At 42.4% G+C, this 18031-nt stretch overlaps 1 protein-coding gene across 2 annotated transcripts in view; it reads right to left on the bottom strand.

Annotated features, from left to right (window-relative positions):
• Positions 1–10561, bottom strand: part of pgm1 (phosphoglucomutase 1) — a 49052-nt gene extending 38491 nt beyond the window's left edge. The window contains exon 1 of one of the 2 annotated variants that reach the window (XM_039736083.1): positions 10186–10561. In XM_039736083.1, the coding sequence (XP_039592017.1) occupies positions 10186–10431 (246 nt within the window). In that variant the 5' untranslated portion in view covers positions 10432–10561. Of the gene's footprint in view, positions 1–9935; positions 9957–10185 lie in introns of those variants that run through there. The other variant, XM_039736084.1, reaches the window with a different exon arrangement.
• Positions 10562–18031: the final 7470 nt, after the last annotated feature.

The raw sequence follows: 18031 nt of genomic DNA on the forward strand, positions 1-18031 counted from the left end.
ATGGCTGGCTGGCTGGCTGGCTGAATGTGTGAATGCACAGGGCTACTCACCTTTGGTACTGAATGCTTAAGAGAGATTTCCCTCTAGGGGAAGACTTATTTATTACAAACAGCATGATGAAAACCGACGTAGATATTAGTTGTGCCTAGTGTTTTAAAACAATTTATTTTAAAAACCATTAAAAGGTCTCTATTTCAATTTCAATTTTTATGTAGTACACATACAGTACATTTAAATACCTATTTATTTTCTATATATTTTAGCAAGCTGATAAATTAAATGTTCCCTTTCATATTTTGCCTTCATACGTTAGTAACAAGTGATTTTAAAAGCAAATTAAGGAACATGCTATATGTGATTACAGTTTAGTATACTAGAGAAAAACAACATAGCATAAATATCTAATCAATCTCTCATAAAAGCAGTATACAAATATCTACTTAATCTCAAATGTGGTAAGTGCATTATTTGCAATTTTCTGTTATTAAACAAGATCCAAAAAGATAGAACTAGTTCAAATGGATATAAATAAAATGTACAAACAAACAAATGCTTAAAATATTTACATCTGTGAGGTGGTTTTGCTTTTCACAGTAACACACAAAGCACAATTGTTTTCACGTGTCAACAACTGGACCACTGGAATGCTAAGGTATTCGCTCAGTGAGTCACTGCTGGCATGGATGCAGCATCATTTGCATACTGGTGTCGAACTCCAGTCCTGGGGGGCCGCAGTGGCTGCAGGTTTTCATTCTAACCGTCTTCTTAATTAGTGACCAGTTTTTGATGCTAATTCACTTCTGTATCCTTAGCTTTAATTAGCTCGACTCAGACCCCTTAGTTGTTTTTTCCTTAATTTGCAGCCGGACAGTAATGTGACTTAAAACAAGCAGGACATGACCAGCTCACCTGTACCCATCAAACAAAATCTGAAAATAAAGATGGAGGTCTCAGTAAGGTTGATCCCTCAGGTTACCAAAACATTTTAGGAGTTCTTAGAAAAAAAACAGAATATCAACAGTTTTGGAAATGTCTGCTGTGGCAAAAAGAGAGCAGCAACAAGCCATGGAATTGAATAACGGGTTTAATTAACAGCAGGAATCAGCTTCTCATTAAGGAACTGGTTGGAGTTTGAAGCCCCCCAGTTTAGCTGGTCATCTGTTGGCTTGTTTCATGTCTCACTTCTGTTTGGCTGCCATTTAATGAAGAAAAGAATCAACTCAGAGGACTTCATCCTTAAAAACAGGGCTAATAAAACAGAGGGGACAGAAGTGAATTAGCAGTGAAAACTGGACACTGACTAGGAAAAGAAAAACCTGCACCCACTGCAGCCCTCCAGGCCTGGGGTTTGACACCCGTGCTGTAATTCACCATCACCACATTAAGCCATGCTGCCTGCCAGTATTCCGACAGAGTTAACAAACATTACACAGTATGCAGAACGTAAGGTCTTTCTGTAAGTTTTCTTGTATTCTGTAAGTGCCTTGAGCATTGGAAAGGCGCTATATAAATAAAATGTATTATTATTATTATTAAGTTCTGCTACACTTCTTAACACTGTAGAATTAAATGCCTTCACCATCTATCCATCCATTATCCGACCCGCAATATCCTAACCACAGGGTCACGGTGGTCTGCTAGAGCCAATCCCAGCCAACACAGGGCACAAGGCAGGAAACAAACTGGGAAAGACAATCGAGAACTTTAATAAATAAAACAAACCAGTCAACCACTGTATAAAGATATTACAGTTTCACATAAGATTATATCTGATAGATAAAAAAAAAAAGGTGACTACATTTATTTTTGATTTTGCTCAATATGAATGTCTAATAATTAGAAAAATGAACACTTACAGTAACACTTTAGGTTTGATTTCCCTGTAGTGCACTGCTTCATCTTTAAACCGCAGCAACATTCATACCTTGTTTCCTACAAACCGGATTCCAAAAAAGTTGGGACACTATACAAATCGTGAATAAAAACTGAATGCAATGATGTGGAGGTGCCAACTTCTAATATTTTATTCAGAATAGAACATAAATCACGGAACAAAAGTTTAAACAGAGAAAATGTATCATTTTAAGGGAAAAATATGTTGATTCAGAATTTCATGGTGTCGACAAATCCCACAAAAGTTGGGACAAGGCCATTTTCACCACTGTGTGGCATCTCCCCTTCTTACAACAGAAAACTTGCTTACACAAATTGTAGCCTGAAGACATTAGTTAAATGTAATGTGCTTTATATTTCAATATTAAAGTTGTTTTTTTTTTTTCTTGGGTGAGCAGTTCCTGTCATCAGTAGATTTTTCTCACACTCACCCATTAAAAGATTTTTAATCTATAATGAACAAATGCATGGCCCCCTTCTCATACTCGTACAATCACACACTTTTGGACTTTGATAAATCTGTTGTGGAGAGTGAGCTACTCAAAATTTAAAGCTCCCCCACAAAGAAATGAAATGTAAAACATATTCCTGTGACATTGACCAAGGTTAGCTGTCACTAGTACCATCTGAAAGTGCAGACAACCCCTTCAAATTTGAATAAAATAACAATAATAAAAAAAACCTTACATTAATATTGTATAATGTTTTTCTCAAATAATTTAGGAAACATGTCCCATATCCATTGTAAACAACCTTTAAAGTTAAAAAAAATTCTACACATTTACAATAGCATATACTGTATTAATATAGTGCTGGGAGGTATACCGGTTCATACCTAAAACCTTTTTTTAATTTTTGTTATGATGTGGTGATTCTAATACTGTAACACCGGTTTAAACTGCCTAAACGACGTTTGGAACGTGGCGCAGTGGGAAACTGTTTAAGGGGGGACCCATTTCACTGCTACACCGCTAAACATTCATACAACGGAGTATATGCGTTAGTGGAGGTACTGAGGGGTGAAAATGGACAGAGAACATTCAGACACTGAAGCTGTAGCAGACAATAAAGTTGAACGTGATGACACAGAAGACCTTTAGCCAAAAATAGGAGCCGTGTCTGCTGTCTGGAGATACTTTGGTTTTAAAAGGTCGGATGTGCACCAAACAATTATTTACTGCAAATGCTGTCGAGCTAAAGTTGTCAACACGAGCAATTTGGTGCACCACCTTAGCCGCAAACATGCTTTGGAGTGCCATGATATATGGAACCAAGATTGGCCCCCTCCACGTCCTCAGGTAAAACTGAAAAAGCTGGAGGACACTCAAGTCCGACGTCACCTGTAGACCCGTTTGCTAGCGGTGCTGCCTACGACAAAAAGAGCAAGCGGTGGATCGGGATAACCAGCGCCATTACAATCAGTGGACAGAGATTGTGAACATTAACAAAATATGTAGTTGGTTTACAAAACATATTTACTATTTATTCCTTTTCTAAGACATGTTCAGTGCAATACAACTTTTAATAAGCACATCTGAATATTTGACCAAGTCCAAATGCCTCTTTGGATGGTTGGAAATATGTTGTCAAAATTATAGTTTAAAGTTATTTGCAAAATTTGTTCAATAAAAAGGTTCTACGTTTTGACTGCAACTGTCATGCAATGTGATTCCTTCTCTTCTTTAGTGCCACACCCTTCACTTTATGTGGCCATGCAAACCTGTATTAATACTTGTGTGCACATTAAAAAAATGTTTTGTACAATGCTCAGGACAGTGGAATAGGTTATTCTTAGCCAGTCTAAACGTGGTTAACATCCACTCATTCATGGGGAAAAAAAATACCGTCGAATACCATGAAACCGGGATAATTTTGAAAACTACTGTGATGTAGAATTTTGGTCATACCACCCAGCACTATATTAATACTAGTTTTAACATACTCAGTAAGTACAGCTTTACTAGACAAGAGAAAACAGTGAATATTAAATATTGCCTTCATAACATGTCCACTTTAAATGTGCCACTTTTGAATTTAGCTATTCTGTTCATAAGAATTGCTTTCTATAGATTTTGAGGGTCATGAGCAAAAAGGTTTATAGTGGAAAATGTTCTAAAAAAAGGACATGTATAATATGACTACATCGAAGAAAACATGAAAATGAAATTACAACATGCTAAAAAGTTAGGATTTATTTAAGGATAAACTAAAAAAAAAAGTCATGTTTATTTATTTTTTCTTTAATAGAAATTCAACAAATACTTTACATGTAAGTGCCTGTGATGCCCAGGCTGTCCGCAGCTGGCGTAACGCCCTCGAGCCCTGGGTATCAATAGTCACAGACTGAGATGGACTACAGTGAATGAGGACACAGAACAACAAGACTGATGCAAATGTGCCAAGTGCTTTCATTTCCAATCAGTCAAAGTGTAAACCGTTCAGTGCAAAATCCATCCAATAAATAATCCTCTATAGAAATGATGATCAAATGGAGGTTACAATTCAATAAATAAACAATTTCAACAAACAGATTAAACATTCAAGGTTAAAATAAAAGAAATATCTATAGAAACCATCACAAGGGTTGGTGTATCCATCTCAAACAATGTCTCCTCTATTCACCCTCTACAGTCTGCTGAGCATCTCGCCTGAACATTAACAGGTAATCAGTGCGCCTCCACACCGAACATTCAGCAGCCACACACACCCGTAGGGCCTGAGGCACACCTGAACTGCCACGGACCCCCAACATAAATGATCACAGTGCATCTTATCTTTTTTGTTAAGGTTTTGCTTTTGTTTCTATTTAAATGTCATGCTTATTCAAGCTATTGCTTACTTATGACCACAAAGGTCTAGATAGATAGATAAGAGATATGAAATGCATTATATAATAGATAGAAATGAAAGGCACGATAGATAGATAGATAGATAGATAGATGTGTAAGGCACTATATAACAGAGATAGATAGACAGATAGATAGATAGAGTGCATCCAGAAAGTATTCACTGCGCATCCCTTTTTCCACATTTTGTTATGTTGCAGCCTTATTCCAAAATGGATTAAATTCATTTTTTTCCTCAGAATTCTACACACAACACCCCATAATGACGTGAAAAAAAGTTTACTTGAGGTAAACTTGATAGATTAATTGAGAAATCACATGTACATAAGTATTCACAGCCTTTGCCATGAAGCTCCAAATTGAGCTCAGGTGCCTCCTGTTTCCCCTTATCATCCTTGAGATGTTTCTGCAGCTTCATTGGAGTCCACCTGTGGTCAATTCAGTTGATTGGACTGATTTGGAAAGGCACACACCTGTCTATAGAAGGTCCCACAGTTGACAGTTCATGTCAGAGCACAAACCAAGCATGAAGTCAAAGGAATTGTCTGTAGACCTCCGACACAGGATTGTCTCGAGGCACAAATCTGGGGAAGGTTACAGAAAATGTCTGCTGCTTTGAAGGTCCCAATGAGCACAGTGGCCTCCATCATCCGTAAGTGGAAGAAGTTCAAAACCACCAGGACTCTTCCTAGAGCTGGCCGGCCATCTAAACTGAGCGATCGGAGGAGAAGGGCCTTAGTCAGGGAGGTGACCAAGAACCCGATGGTCACTCTGTCAGAGCACCAGAGGTCCTCTATGGAGAGAGGAGAACCTTCCAGAAGGACAACCATCTCTGCAGAAATCCACCAATCAGGCCTGTATTGTAGAATGGCCAGATGGAAGCCACTCCTTAGTAAAAGGCACATGGCAGCCCGCCTGGAGTTTGCCAAAAGGCACCCGAAGGACTCTCAAACCATGAGAAACAAAATTCTCTGGTCTGATGAGACAAAGATTGAACTTTTGGTGTGAATGTCAGGCGTCATGTTTGGAGGAAACCAGGCACCGCCCATCACCAGGCCAATACCATCCCTACAGTGAAGCATGGTGGTGGCAGCATCATGTTGTGGGGATGTTTTTTAGTGGCAGGAACTGGGAGACTAGTCATGATAAAGGGAAAGATGACTGCAGCAATGGACAGAGACATCCTGGATGAAAACCTGCTCCAGAGCGCTCTTGACCTCAGACTGGGGCGACGGTTCATCTTTCAGCAGGACAACAACCCTAAGCACACAGCCAAGATATCAAAGGAGTGGCTTCAGGACAACTCTGTGAATGTCCTTGAGTGGCCCAGCCAGAGCCCAGACTTGAATCCGATTGAACATCTCTGGAGAGATCTTAAAATGGCTGTGCACCGACGCTTCCCATCCAACCTGATGGAGCTTGAGAGGTGCTGCAAAGAGGAATGGGCGAAACTGGCCAAGGATAGGTGTGCCAAGCTTGTGGCATCATATTCAAAAAGACTTGAGGCTGGAATTGCTGCCAAAGGTGCATCGACAAAGTATTGAGCAAAGGCTGGGAATACTTATGTACATGGGATTTCTCAGTTTTTTTTATTTTTAATAAATCTGCAAAAACCTCAAGTAAACTTTTTTCACGTTGTCATTATGGGGTGTTGTGTGTAGAATTCTGAGGGAAAAAATGAATTGAATCCATTTTGGAATAAGGCTGTAACATAACAAAATGTGGAACAAGTGATGTACTGTGAATACTTTCCGGATGCACTGTAGATAGATATGAAATGCATTATATGATAGATAGATAGATACTTTACTAATCCCAAGGGGAAATTCACAATCTCCAGCAGCAGCATACTGATAATTAACAATATTAAATTAAAGAGTGATAAAAATGCAGGTATAACAGACAGTAACTTTGTATAATGTTAACGTTTACCGCCCCGGGTGGAATTGAAGAGTCTCATAGTGTGGGGTCTCCTCAGTCTGTCAGAGGAGCAGGACGGTGACAGCAGTCTGTCTGTCTCTGAAGCTGCTCCTCTGTCTGGAGATGATCCTGTTCAGTGGATGCAGTGGATTCTCCATGATTGACAGGAGTCTGCTCAGTGCCCGTCGCTCTGCCATGGATGTCAAACTGTCCAGCTCTGTGTCTAAAATGGAGCCTGCATTCCTCACCAGTTTGTCCAGGCGTGAGGCGTCCCTCTTCTTTATGCTGCCTCCCCAGCACACCACCGCGTAGAAGAGGGCGCCACAACCATCTGATAGAACATCTGCAGCATCTTATTGCAGATGTTGAAGGACACCAGCCTTCTAAGGAAGTATAGTCTGTATCTGTCCTTTTTTTATAATTCTTTAAAGCGTACATGCCTTGCTGTCTTCCTTTCTCAATACAGTTGAAACAGTAGAACCTACAGTGAAATACTTTTACAGTGATATTAATGAAAAGTGCAGTACTCTGTGCAATAAGCTCTATGGGGAAAAACACAAACCTGTATGGGTTTGATAACATGGATGGAAAAAATACACGTTATATACAGTAGTGCATTTCTGACTGCAAAATACGAGTACTAAATGGTCAGGTAATTAAACAGAGTTTAAGTACAAATGGTAATCATTAATTACATCCAAAAAGTGAACATGGTCCCCTTATGGTCCTCTGCTCTAAATCAGCTGTGGATGCAAAATTCTGTTCGATAATATTTTATTCTTAAAACTTTGTTGATTTAGCTCGTCATTTTCTGTTGTAGCTCTATATTTTGTATATTCACATTATGCTACCAACCTCTCTCTCTCTCTCTCATATACACGATTTTAAAAAAAAATAACAATTTTGAATACATACAGCAGCTTTAGTTTCATTTTAAGGCACTGCCTTTCCCTTAAATTCAGTACTCAGTTGTGTCCAAATAATACCAGCTAAAAATAGTAACAACTGCACGTAAAACTGTGTTCTGTCAGCCAATAACTAAAACGCTTCAAGTAAAGCTAGGGACAAAATCTTAATTACCAAGGTGAGGAAAAAGTATGATCTATTAAAAACAAAATAATTACCATCTTGATCATTTATAAATCGGCAGAAACAAAAAATTAAAATCAAGTTCAAGACATATATTGTTTATATGCAGAAAATGAATGAAACAAAGGTTGCAGCAGCAGGACAGGGCCATTAGCAAATTTAAGAAAGCTTGCTTTTAAGCGCAGCTTGCTTTGTTGACTCTAAACTTGACAGTACACTCTTGAGTTTCACTCAGACACCTCACATACCCTCTACACATTTCTTACATTATATTCCATTACTGTACGACTCCAAATGGTGCCTGATCCAGAATTATTTCCTGCCTTGCACACAGTGCAGGCATGACAGGCACTGGATCCCTTAAACCTTGAACTGTAGACGTTACATAATGGAGGTTTTATTTGTAGGTGTGTGTTTGCCCTGACTCTTTGCTAGGATAGCCTCCAGATCTCCTGCAACCCTGCCCAGGATAAAGTAGCTTTAAAAAAAAAAAAAAAGAAATCAATGGACATATAAATCCTGTCTCCAAATCTTTTGATATTACCGAATTTGCTTACATAATGGCACAAAATATTACTGGCACAGTGCTCCCTACTATTTATAACATATTTAACACACAAATCCTCAGCAATTCCCGTATAGCCATTTTTTCCCCCCTTCTTTCAGGACCATTAGCACGCACCACTAGATTTCAGGTCAGTTTAAACAGCCAAGTCATAAACTCATGCCATTTTAATTTTTTTAATATTCTTTTGTAACCCATCTGATGTTGTAATCACTCCTTAAATTCGTTGTCTGTAGTTGGGTTTCTGATACTGCCAGTAGTCTGCGAGAAACACAGAAGTAGGGCATTAATGGTGCTGCATATACACATCACATTTGGACTTTAAGTCCCTCTCTGCGTGTCCTTTAAGTGCACCATGCCCGGTTACGGTAATTGAGCGTTCTGAAAAGATGCCCAAACCTGCTCTGCTGGCTCCTTCTCAATTCGTAATGTAATTTCTACAGGCGGTGCCGTGGAAAGAGAGGTCTGATGGGTTGATTACCAGAGCAAATGTTACAGGAACATATAAGAAACTAGATCTACGCTGTTGTATAAAACATTTCATTTTGGCATTAAAATATGTTCACATTACTTTAAAATTATTTTTGCGATTTTTCAGTTGCTCTTACACACCACAGTATGAATGGGCTACCAGTCTCCAGTATCCATTCCTTCCATGACCTTCACAAGACACGTTAACCCCGCCCAGAGCACTCATCGCTTAAGCAACATGACACGACTGCGCGTGAAAGATACTTGGTATCCCCCTGCGTCTAGGATGTCTGCTTCTACACAACGTTACAATTCTACTCAAACCCCCTCACCTCCAAAACTCGGGGGCAAAATGGCGATTACCGCAGTTTAAAAAAAACAATATTTGCAGATATCTACAGTATTTCCTGAGACACGTGTTTTCCGCCAACAATGCAGACTGACGGGTATCGGAGCCAATCAGTGTTCAAGTTCATATTTTCCTCTTTTCCGATTTGCTTAACCGGAACAGCAGGATTAGAAAAAGGTCAGACTCACTCGGCAAATAACACGGAGGTAGGCGCTGGCACGTCCACACATTTGAGTTAAAATATCAAGTAGGTCGCAGGAAACATTATGTTTTAAAGAAATAAAGAAAAACTCGTGTAGCGTTACTAACATTTTAAGTCACGATGCACATTACTATGCAAATAGTGCATTGGATACGATATAGGAGTGAAAAACATTGGGATGGAATAAAAATTACGTTAAGTTGTAACAGCAATGCGGCATTGACAGACGTCATAGAGATAAAATCCGAAAATAACCGGATAGCAAAAGGTGTCACACTTGCTTTTTTGAATTAAATGGCTAAAGTAACAGTTTGTACATGCCTGTATACTTAACATCATAAAACAACTTGTTCACTGGTTATATAAAATATACAGTACACACACACACGCGTAACTGCTTCCAGCCCCCAATTCTCACGTACACATAGAGCTGCCATACAAACGTAAATCTCAGTGCGCCTACCCTTAACGTAACCTAGACGTTCAGCAGCACAAACACAACAGCGCCAAAATCAATAGTCAAAACTCACAAAACGTGAACTTGTTGACAACGCCTTCCCTTTAAAAAACACTTTTTCTTTTTGTTTAATGATTACACACCTCTGCATTGTTTGCGTGACCGTCAGACACGGCGATTCCTGTCCGCTTCCGCAAAGTGCGCTCTATAGTCAGGGCGCGAACTCGGGGGTACAGTCGGCGCGTAACCCCCGCACCCGCTTTCCCGGGCAGGTATGGTCTCGAGGTCGCGTGCACGCGCCCTGCACAGAGCGTCCTTCATTTACTGGTTGCGGTTCGTCCTCGCATTCTCGCTCGCTCGCTCGTAGTAGGACCACCTCCTGGCTTGCCTTACCCCGTTTGCCGCTGCGATCTGGATGATGAGCTGAATGGCTTCTTTCATGTAAAACCTGCCATCCCCTCCGACCACAAGCGTGCCTTCCTGCCTCTCGCCGGGTTCAATGACAGAAATGATACTCTGGATGAAATTCTCCGCATAGTGCTGGTTGTTCTGGAACACCGTGACTCTTTTCCGCAGGCCGCTGGTTCCCGGCTTCTGATCGGTGTAAGGTTTGGTTTTCACTGTAATTATCTTTGCCATGTTGTTGTTCTTTTATTCCCCGGACCCCCAAAGCAGCAGCAGCACCCTTACTGTGGCTCAGAGTGGGATAAGCTATGAGGTGGTGTCGGCAGCGCACGTCCACTGAGAGAGCCACAGACGGAGCAACGCCTTCTGCGCTTTCACGACACCCACAGCCACAATTTAAAGAGCCACACGCCATTTATCAGCTGGCTTCCATGCTATCAGTAAAAGCGGGCTTCGGGCGCACTGCATTTTTGTTTCATTTCTCGATTTTAATATTCTTGCCTTTAATTGAAATCTTTGGAAAATCTGAATCACATTTATTGGGCAAGTTTGCTGGCATACAAGGAATCTGACTCCGATTTCTTCATGACTGCCCAAGTATAGTCACACGACAGACGAACACATAAATTGACAAGTGCACATCTCCTAACCAAACTGGAGCCCTAAGTGGAATCTTCTTCTTGCACCCCAAAGTCCCTCAAACCCCCCAACTCGTCCCTATCCTGAATCCACTAAGTTAGCATTTCTTATAGCAGCTTTAGACAGATAGATAGAACTTTATTTGTCCCAAGGGGAAAATTTGGCCTTTTACAGAAGCTCTTTAAATAAATAAATATCACCATCATCCAAGCCGCTATATCCTAACACAGGGTCACAGGTGTCTGCTGGAGCCAATCCCAGCCAGCACAGGGCACAAGGCAGGAACAAATCCTGGGCAGGCGCCAACCCACCACTGGACACACACACACTAGGGACAATTTAGGATCGCCAATGCACCTAACCTGCATGTCTTTGGACTGTGGGAGGAAACCCACGCAGAGATCATGCAAACTGAACGCAGGGAGGACCCGGGAAGCGAACCCACAGTCTCCTTACTGCGAGGCAGCAGCGCTACCCACTGCAGCACCGTGTCTCCCTATTAATACATTTATAAATAGTTAAATAAAACACACCAGAATGTCTAAAAAGCAAGAAATTAGAAAGGAAACTTCTGACTTGGCAGTCCAAGTCCCAGTGAGGTGCTGTAAAGGCATATTGCTGGTGGTCTAAAGGAGCCCCATTAGCATTTCTTCACACACTTCTTCTGAATGTTTTGTTGGCTGAAAGTTCTCAGTGTTAGTGTATCAGAGAGAGGATGTGCAGTGTTGTTCATGATGGCACTCAGTTCTGTTTTAATTTAAAACAATAAATAAATCATACATAAACAAAGAAGCATACAACGCAAACCTCAATATAACTTTTTAACCGCAAATAAAAAGGCCTCTTTAATCATCAAAACCTGAAAGTGAATGTGTGTAGGGATTTCTTCACTTTCTTTATTGTACAGTATATCGCCACAGCACATGTCCACATTTTTCTGGAGGTAAAGTCTTCTGTTGGGCCATCATACGACAGCTTCTAGTGAAGGTGTGAAGCGATGCTGATGACGGACAAGCTAATTGTATATTCTCCTGCCATGGATGACCTCAAGTATGTCACGATGAGCTTAAGTTTTGAAAAAGTTCACACAGCAGATGCAACTGTAACTGGGAGGGTTGCTGCAATCCAGTGAACAATCCATGGATTTTGACTTTAATGACAATGATATACCAATTGATTTACTTCCATTTTAAATGTAGGCCCTAATTAATAATAATAATAATAATAATAATAATGGACCAGGATATCTATTTGCTCTTACTCTGTCAACGGCACCCGGGCACAGACAGGCAGACATCTTGTTTTGCACAAACCACCACACGTTTATTTACAGTATATACAATTGTTTGGTCACAAAGGCCCCAGTCCTTGGGTCACACAGACCCACACAAGTGCACAAACCCCTTCCGAGAGTCCTGGCCTCACGATGCCTTTCTTTGGGCCGCCTTCATCCTCTCCTTCTGCCTTGTCCTGCTTCCACCCGACTCCAGCCTCGAATGTATGAAGGACGGCCCCTTTTATAGAGTGCCCGGATGAGCAGCAGGTGTTCCTGGCATTCCTCCGTTGGCCACGCCCCAGCGTGGCGGAAGTGCCGGCTGTCCTCCTGACAGCCCTCCGGGTAACACCCAAGGTCTTCCCCCCAGCACTTCCTGGTGTGGCGGAAGTGCTGGGACAACAGGTCTCCAAGACATCGGGGCGCCTCCTGGCGGTGACCACGGACCCCTACAGGGAAGGGCTTCCATGCCCTTGACCCGTGGCCCCCAAAGCAACCCGGAAGGCAAACCCCACGTGATCCAGGCAGGGCTCTGACCCTCTTCCGGTCCCTCCTGGCGTCCCGGCCGGGTCATGGCCCCTGGCATCCCTGACAACTCTATGTTACTTGATATAGCCAGCAATATCACTTCTGACATGTAATACAACAAAACCAACAATTTTAATACTACTACTAAAAATAATAGTACGATTATATATATAAAAACTACTACAACTACCACTATTAACTCTTTCAGGGCTGATGTGGACTTTTGTCAAAAGGAGGAGTTGATGATGGTAATCAACTGTAAACTGTGTCAAAACCAACCGTTATGTTTTAGTTGGAGTCTCGTTGCTAGAAGGAAAGTTAGATTCATTGCTCTGACCGAGATTCCCTGCGGTGTCGTGAGTAGCAAGGCGCGCACAATGGCAAAAATGGCACTGACATCTGGCAAGAGATCAAAGCGAATGCGTAAAGCAAAATACTCTGTGGATGACGCTTTGCATATTATCTCTGAACTGGACTATGACTTGTCGGACTCAGTTTTTGATACAAGTGATCGAAAACGAATGTGAGGTTCCAGCTTCAGCTGATCGGTCCCCAGCTAACCATGGTACTGACCGTGTTCGCCAGGGAGGACTGCCACTTAACAATGATAAGATGTAGAAACCAGATTATAATGCACTGTGACCGTGACCGCTGTGCTGTCCCATCCGTGCGAAGACAGCCTGGCAGCAAGCCTGCCGCACGTTCTTGGCAAACTGGCAGCCACAGTTATGCAGCGACAGACGTTTAATGTTGATTTCTGAGTGAAACCATTGTTTTTTGGAAAACATATTCAGCCCTCAAAGAGTTTATAATAAAATAACAACTTCAAATACTACTGCTGAATGCACTTAATAAAGTTACTTAGCACAATAAACATAAAGTGTAATGGGAAACAAACATGGACTGGCAACCCCACCGGGATTGAACAAGGATCCTTATTCAGCAATGCTGAATATGTTCTCCCCCAATGCCCAAGATGGCAGCCTCCCTGGGTTAGGATTCCCACACAGATGCCCACATGGCATGCTGGGACTTGTAGTCCAGTGAGGCAGCCCTGCCGGGTTCCATGGGGGCCACTAGGTGGAGCTGATGGGATTCACAATTCCTACTTTATGGGACTTCTGCCTGACCCAGAAGTACTTCCATTGGGCACTACCCTGGTGCCAGGTTTTCTCCCGGGTCCAAGATAAAAGAGACCACTTGACCTTACCCAAGCAAGTTGTAGGCGGGTGTGGCGGACAGACAAAGCTTGCCTGGTAGGTGTGGCGGAGAAGATGAAAAAAGGAAAAGAGAGAAGAATTGTGTTTGCTTATGCCACTTTTGATACCCTTCTGTAAGGTTTATCAACAAACCTTTTATTTATACCGGGACTTTTGTATTTGAGGTCGTGGTTTGGCGTGCTGCAACGTCCCCTAGTGGTCACAAGGGTCAAAATGAAGCTAAATATTTCAATATTTAAAAAATGAAAATATGAGTATATCACCTACACTTACAGATTTATCCAAACTTCATTTTGTCCTTCCAGTGAATGCACATAGCAATGAGGCATTAACTAAATCAGTAATGTTAGCTACCAGTAAAATCAACCAACAATTGAAGTTCGTCTGAGCTAATTGCCCTTTTTGTTTGTCAAAGTTTGTTGTGTGGTTCTTTCCCACAATTCAGCCAGTAACTACTAGTAAGCAGAGAGTCTGTGTGTGTTGGTGACATTTACAAACGTGTACTCGATACAACAGCACTCAGAACACTTCACGTGTCAACTAACGTTAGCAACCTTTAACAACGTGTCGAGGTCTGGAGGTCTATATGGCGGTAAAAAATAATCCACTGCCCATCTGCCAGCCAGGTACTGTAACAATCAGATAATATCTGCTAAATGCTCTATCAAAACTATTACACATAATGCTAATGTTACTGCACTGTTGCTCCAATAAACTGCTAGCTTTAGTGGAGTGGCAGTTGAGAAAACGTTACTTAGATTACTGGAAGTGAAACAAATTTAGGTTTTTAAAAAACGCACCGGCAAGTGCAGCACAAGCTTCTTCTTCATGCTTTCGTTTTTTTCTTCTCTGATTAGTATTGACTTGAAGCCAAGTTTCTGCACATTAATGTAAAATTAACATAACAGGTGACGGTCAATGACGTGAATTTGGTGATTCGGACAAACAGCGGCACCACATGCTCATCAACTCAAGCAGCAGTCTTTCAGACATGGGCCACACGTGCAGTGCGTATAGAAAGGGGGGCTCAAACTGAGATAAATACAAGCCAAAGAAAGTAAGCATATGTATACAAAATTCAAGGCACTGCAATAAACAATGAATTTAATACTGAATTATGCATCAGTTATTCGTAATTAAGGTGCCAACTGAATTAGCCATTTGTGAACTCGACGGCTTGTGGAAAGAAACTAACTGTTCTTATATCTATCTGCTTGTTTTGCTCTAGTTTAGCTTATAATGTCTGGAGGATGGAAGAAGTTCAAAGAGGATGAAGCCTGGATGTGAGGGGTCAGTGATGATTTACCCAACTCGTTTCATGACTCTGGAATAACACAGGTGGGAATACTGGTGCCAGGGATGATTGTCAACAGACCTGCCTGTTCTTGTCAGGTTTATCTGCTGATCCAAAGCGCTATGCAGTGGATGAGCCGAGAAGAGATTTGATGGCTGTGTAGAATGGAATCAGCAGCTCCTGTGGTAGGTTGAACTCTCTCAGCTGTCACAGGAGGTACGTCTGCTGCTGTGCCTGTTTTTATTATGGAATTCCCGGGTGATTATAAATCCCTGATATGTGAAGGTTTCCACAACTGACACATTTTTGTAAAGTATGGAGACGGGGGTAATATTGGCTGTACACATATATGTGTATGCACTGTCAAAGACGGTTGGGGTCCTTGCCTGCCAGGGATGCCTCTTCGCTGAGAGGACTAGGGGAGCAAGTGTGGGCAGAACATCAGAACACTCGAGACGAGAACGGGCCATTCAGCCCAACAAAGCTCGCCAGTCCTGTCCACTTATTTCTTCCAAAAAAACATCAAGTCGAGTTTTGAAAGTCCCTCAAGTCCTCCTGTCTACCACACTACGTGGTCTCTTATTCCAAGTGTCTATCGTTCTTTGTGTAAAGAAAAACTTCCTAATGTTTGTGTGAAATTCACCCTTAACAAGTTTCCAACTGTGTCCCCGTGTTCTTGATGAACTCATTTTAAAATACGAGTCTCGATCCACTGGACTAATTCCCTTCATGATTTTAAACACTTCAGTCAGGTCTCCACTTAATCTTCTTTTTCTTAAACTGTAAAGGCTCAGCTCTTTTAATCTTTCCTCATCACTCATCCCCTATAGCCCCCGAATCAGCCTAGTCGCTCTTCTCTGGACCTTCTCTTGTGCTGTTGTGTCGTTTTTGTAGCCTGGAGACCAAAACTGCACACAGGACTCCAGATGAGGCCTCACCAGTGTGTTATAAAGGTTGAGCAGAACCTCCTGTGACTTGAACTCCACACATCAAGGCGCTATATAACCTGACATTCTATTAGCCTTCTTCATGACTTCTGAACACTGTCGGGAAGACGATAGCTTAGAGTTCACTGTGACTCCTAACTCCTTCTCATAAGGTGGACTCTTTGATTTTCCGACTGCCCATTGTGTATTCAAACCTCACATTTTTACTTCCTAAAAGTAAGTATTACGTCCCCCCGGGACGCTAGATGGCAGCCCCCGTGGGTTGCACCAGTGCCTCAGACTCCCGCAGGACTTCATGGGAGATGGAGTTGTCTACAGCCCTGTTGGGATCCGGTGGTGTGGCAGCTGCTCCTGAGCCCGTATGGGTGATCCTTTCACCACACCCGGAAGTGCTGCCAGAAGTAGGTCATCAAGCACCTGGCGCACTTCTGGGTAACATATAAAAGGAGCCAGCAGGCAGTACTCGGTGGGCCAGAGTCAGGAAGAAGAGGGCAAAGCCTGAGGGGGAGAAGTGGAGGCGGATGGACTGGCGGCGGTGTTGGTGATTTGTGCAGACTTCATTGTAAATAAACCGGGTGTTGTGTTTGAACCTGTGTTTGTCCGGGTCTGGCTTCACAGCACATACACATTTGAAAAATGACAAATCTGAAGAGGAGTGTGATCAAAGTGTGTAGGTAATGCTCAGAAGATGTTGTGGGACAGAAGCCCTGTGGCCTGAAGACAGGAGCTCCTCCCGTACCTCTCTATTTTGGACACAAGACTGCAGAAACTTTTTGCCCGATTTCAGCTGGTGGAATAGTCTGTTGCTGGCGTGAGAGGAGTCCTTGATGGTCTTGGTTGCTGTGGCCCTGCAGCACTTCATGTAAGTGGGAGGGGAGAGCAGATCTTATTGGTGTGCTTTGCTGCTCACACAACCCTGTGCAGGGCTTTGCAATCACGGGCAGAGTAGCTGCCAAACCAGAACGTGAGGTTACTATGGCTATGACGTTAATCTGCATCCATCCCTGCATGTAGGCCCTCCATCCTGCAGGGAAACACTTGGGGGTTGGTGGCAGAATTGGCACTCCAACCACCATAAAAAAATCTCAGATTGGTTCCATTCCATCTGAACTCGTGTGGCGCTGAGGTGTCACTCATTGCATGGCTGCACTCGGGTCCTAATCTGGGATCCTGAGTTGGTTTGTTGTGTGGTGGGCGCTGCAATGCGCTGTATCAGTGTGTGCCCCTAACTTTACTACAATGCTTGGGTAGAAAGTTTCTATGCTTGCTGGGAAGACCCTAAATTTGCCCAGTTGCCTCAGATGGTAAAGATACTATCTTGCCGTTTTGACATGAGATTGGATATGCCAAGTCCATGTCAGGTCCTCAGAGATTTGAACTCTCAGGTACCTGAAAGCTGCTCACCTTTTCCACCGTAACCCCATTGACCTACGGATTCACCGGACCACTGGAGTGCTTACATCAGCGATAACCACATTAAATTCAAGTGCAAATGCAAATGTGTTTTCTCCCCACATACAACAATCAGGTCAACAGAAAAGACAAAAACATTGTGTGGGGCTGTGGCAGCAGCCTGGTAAGCTACGGGAGGGTGACCAGGCATGTGTCAAGTCGAGCTGCTACCTTCTTTGTGAAACTGTCACATCTCTGGCACACTACAAGGTTTATACAGCAGTGAGGCATGTCACCTGCCTTTTACTTTTTCTGGTTTTGTCATTACAGGCAGCCGGTTCCCCTACAAGTTAAGTTACTGTGGTGCTCAGGTAAACGCGAGCTACCGCTAAACCCTGAATTTCTGTGCCTACAGGTTATGGAGAGTCAAACTGATCTCATTCAGGACACGATGCGGACATTGGAGAGGCCTTTTAATGCCAGGTGTAAATGTAATCCAGCTCAGCTATATAAAGATACAATCTATATATAAAACACACTT

This window comes from Polypterus senegalus, chromosome 14 (genome assembly GCF_016835505.1).
Source record: "Polypterus senegalus isolate Bchr_013 chromosome 14, ASM1683550v1, whole genome shotgun sequence".
In the NCBI taxonomy this organism is placed as follows: domain Eukaryota; kingdom Metazoa; phylum Chordata; class Cladistia; order Polypteriformes; family Polypteridae; genus Polypterus; species Polypterus senegalus.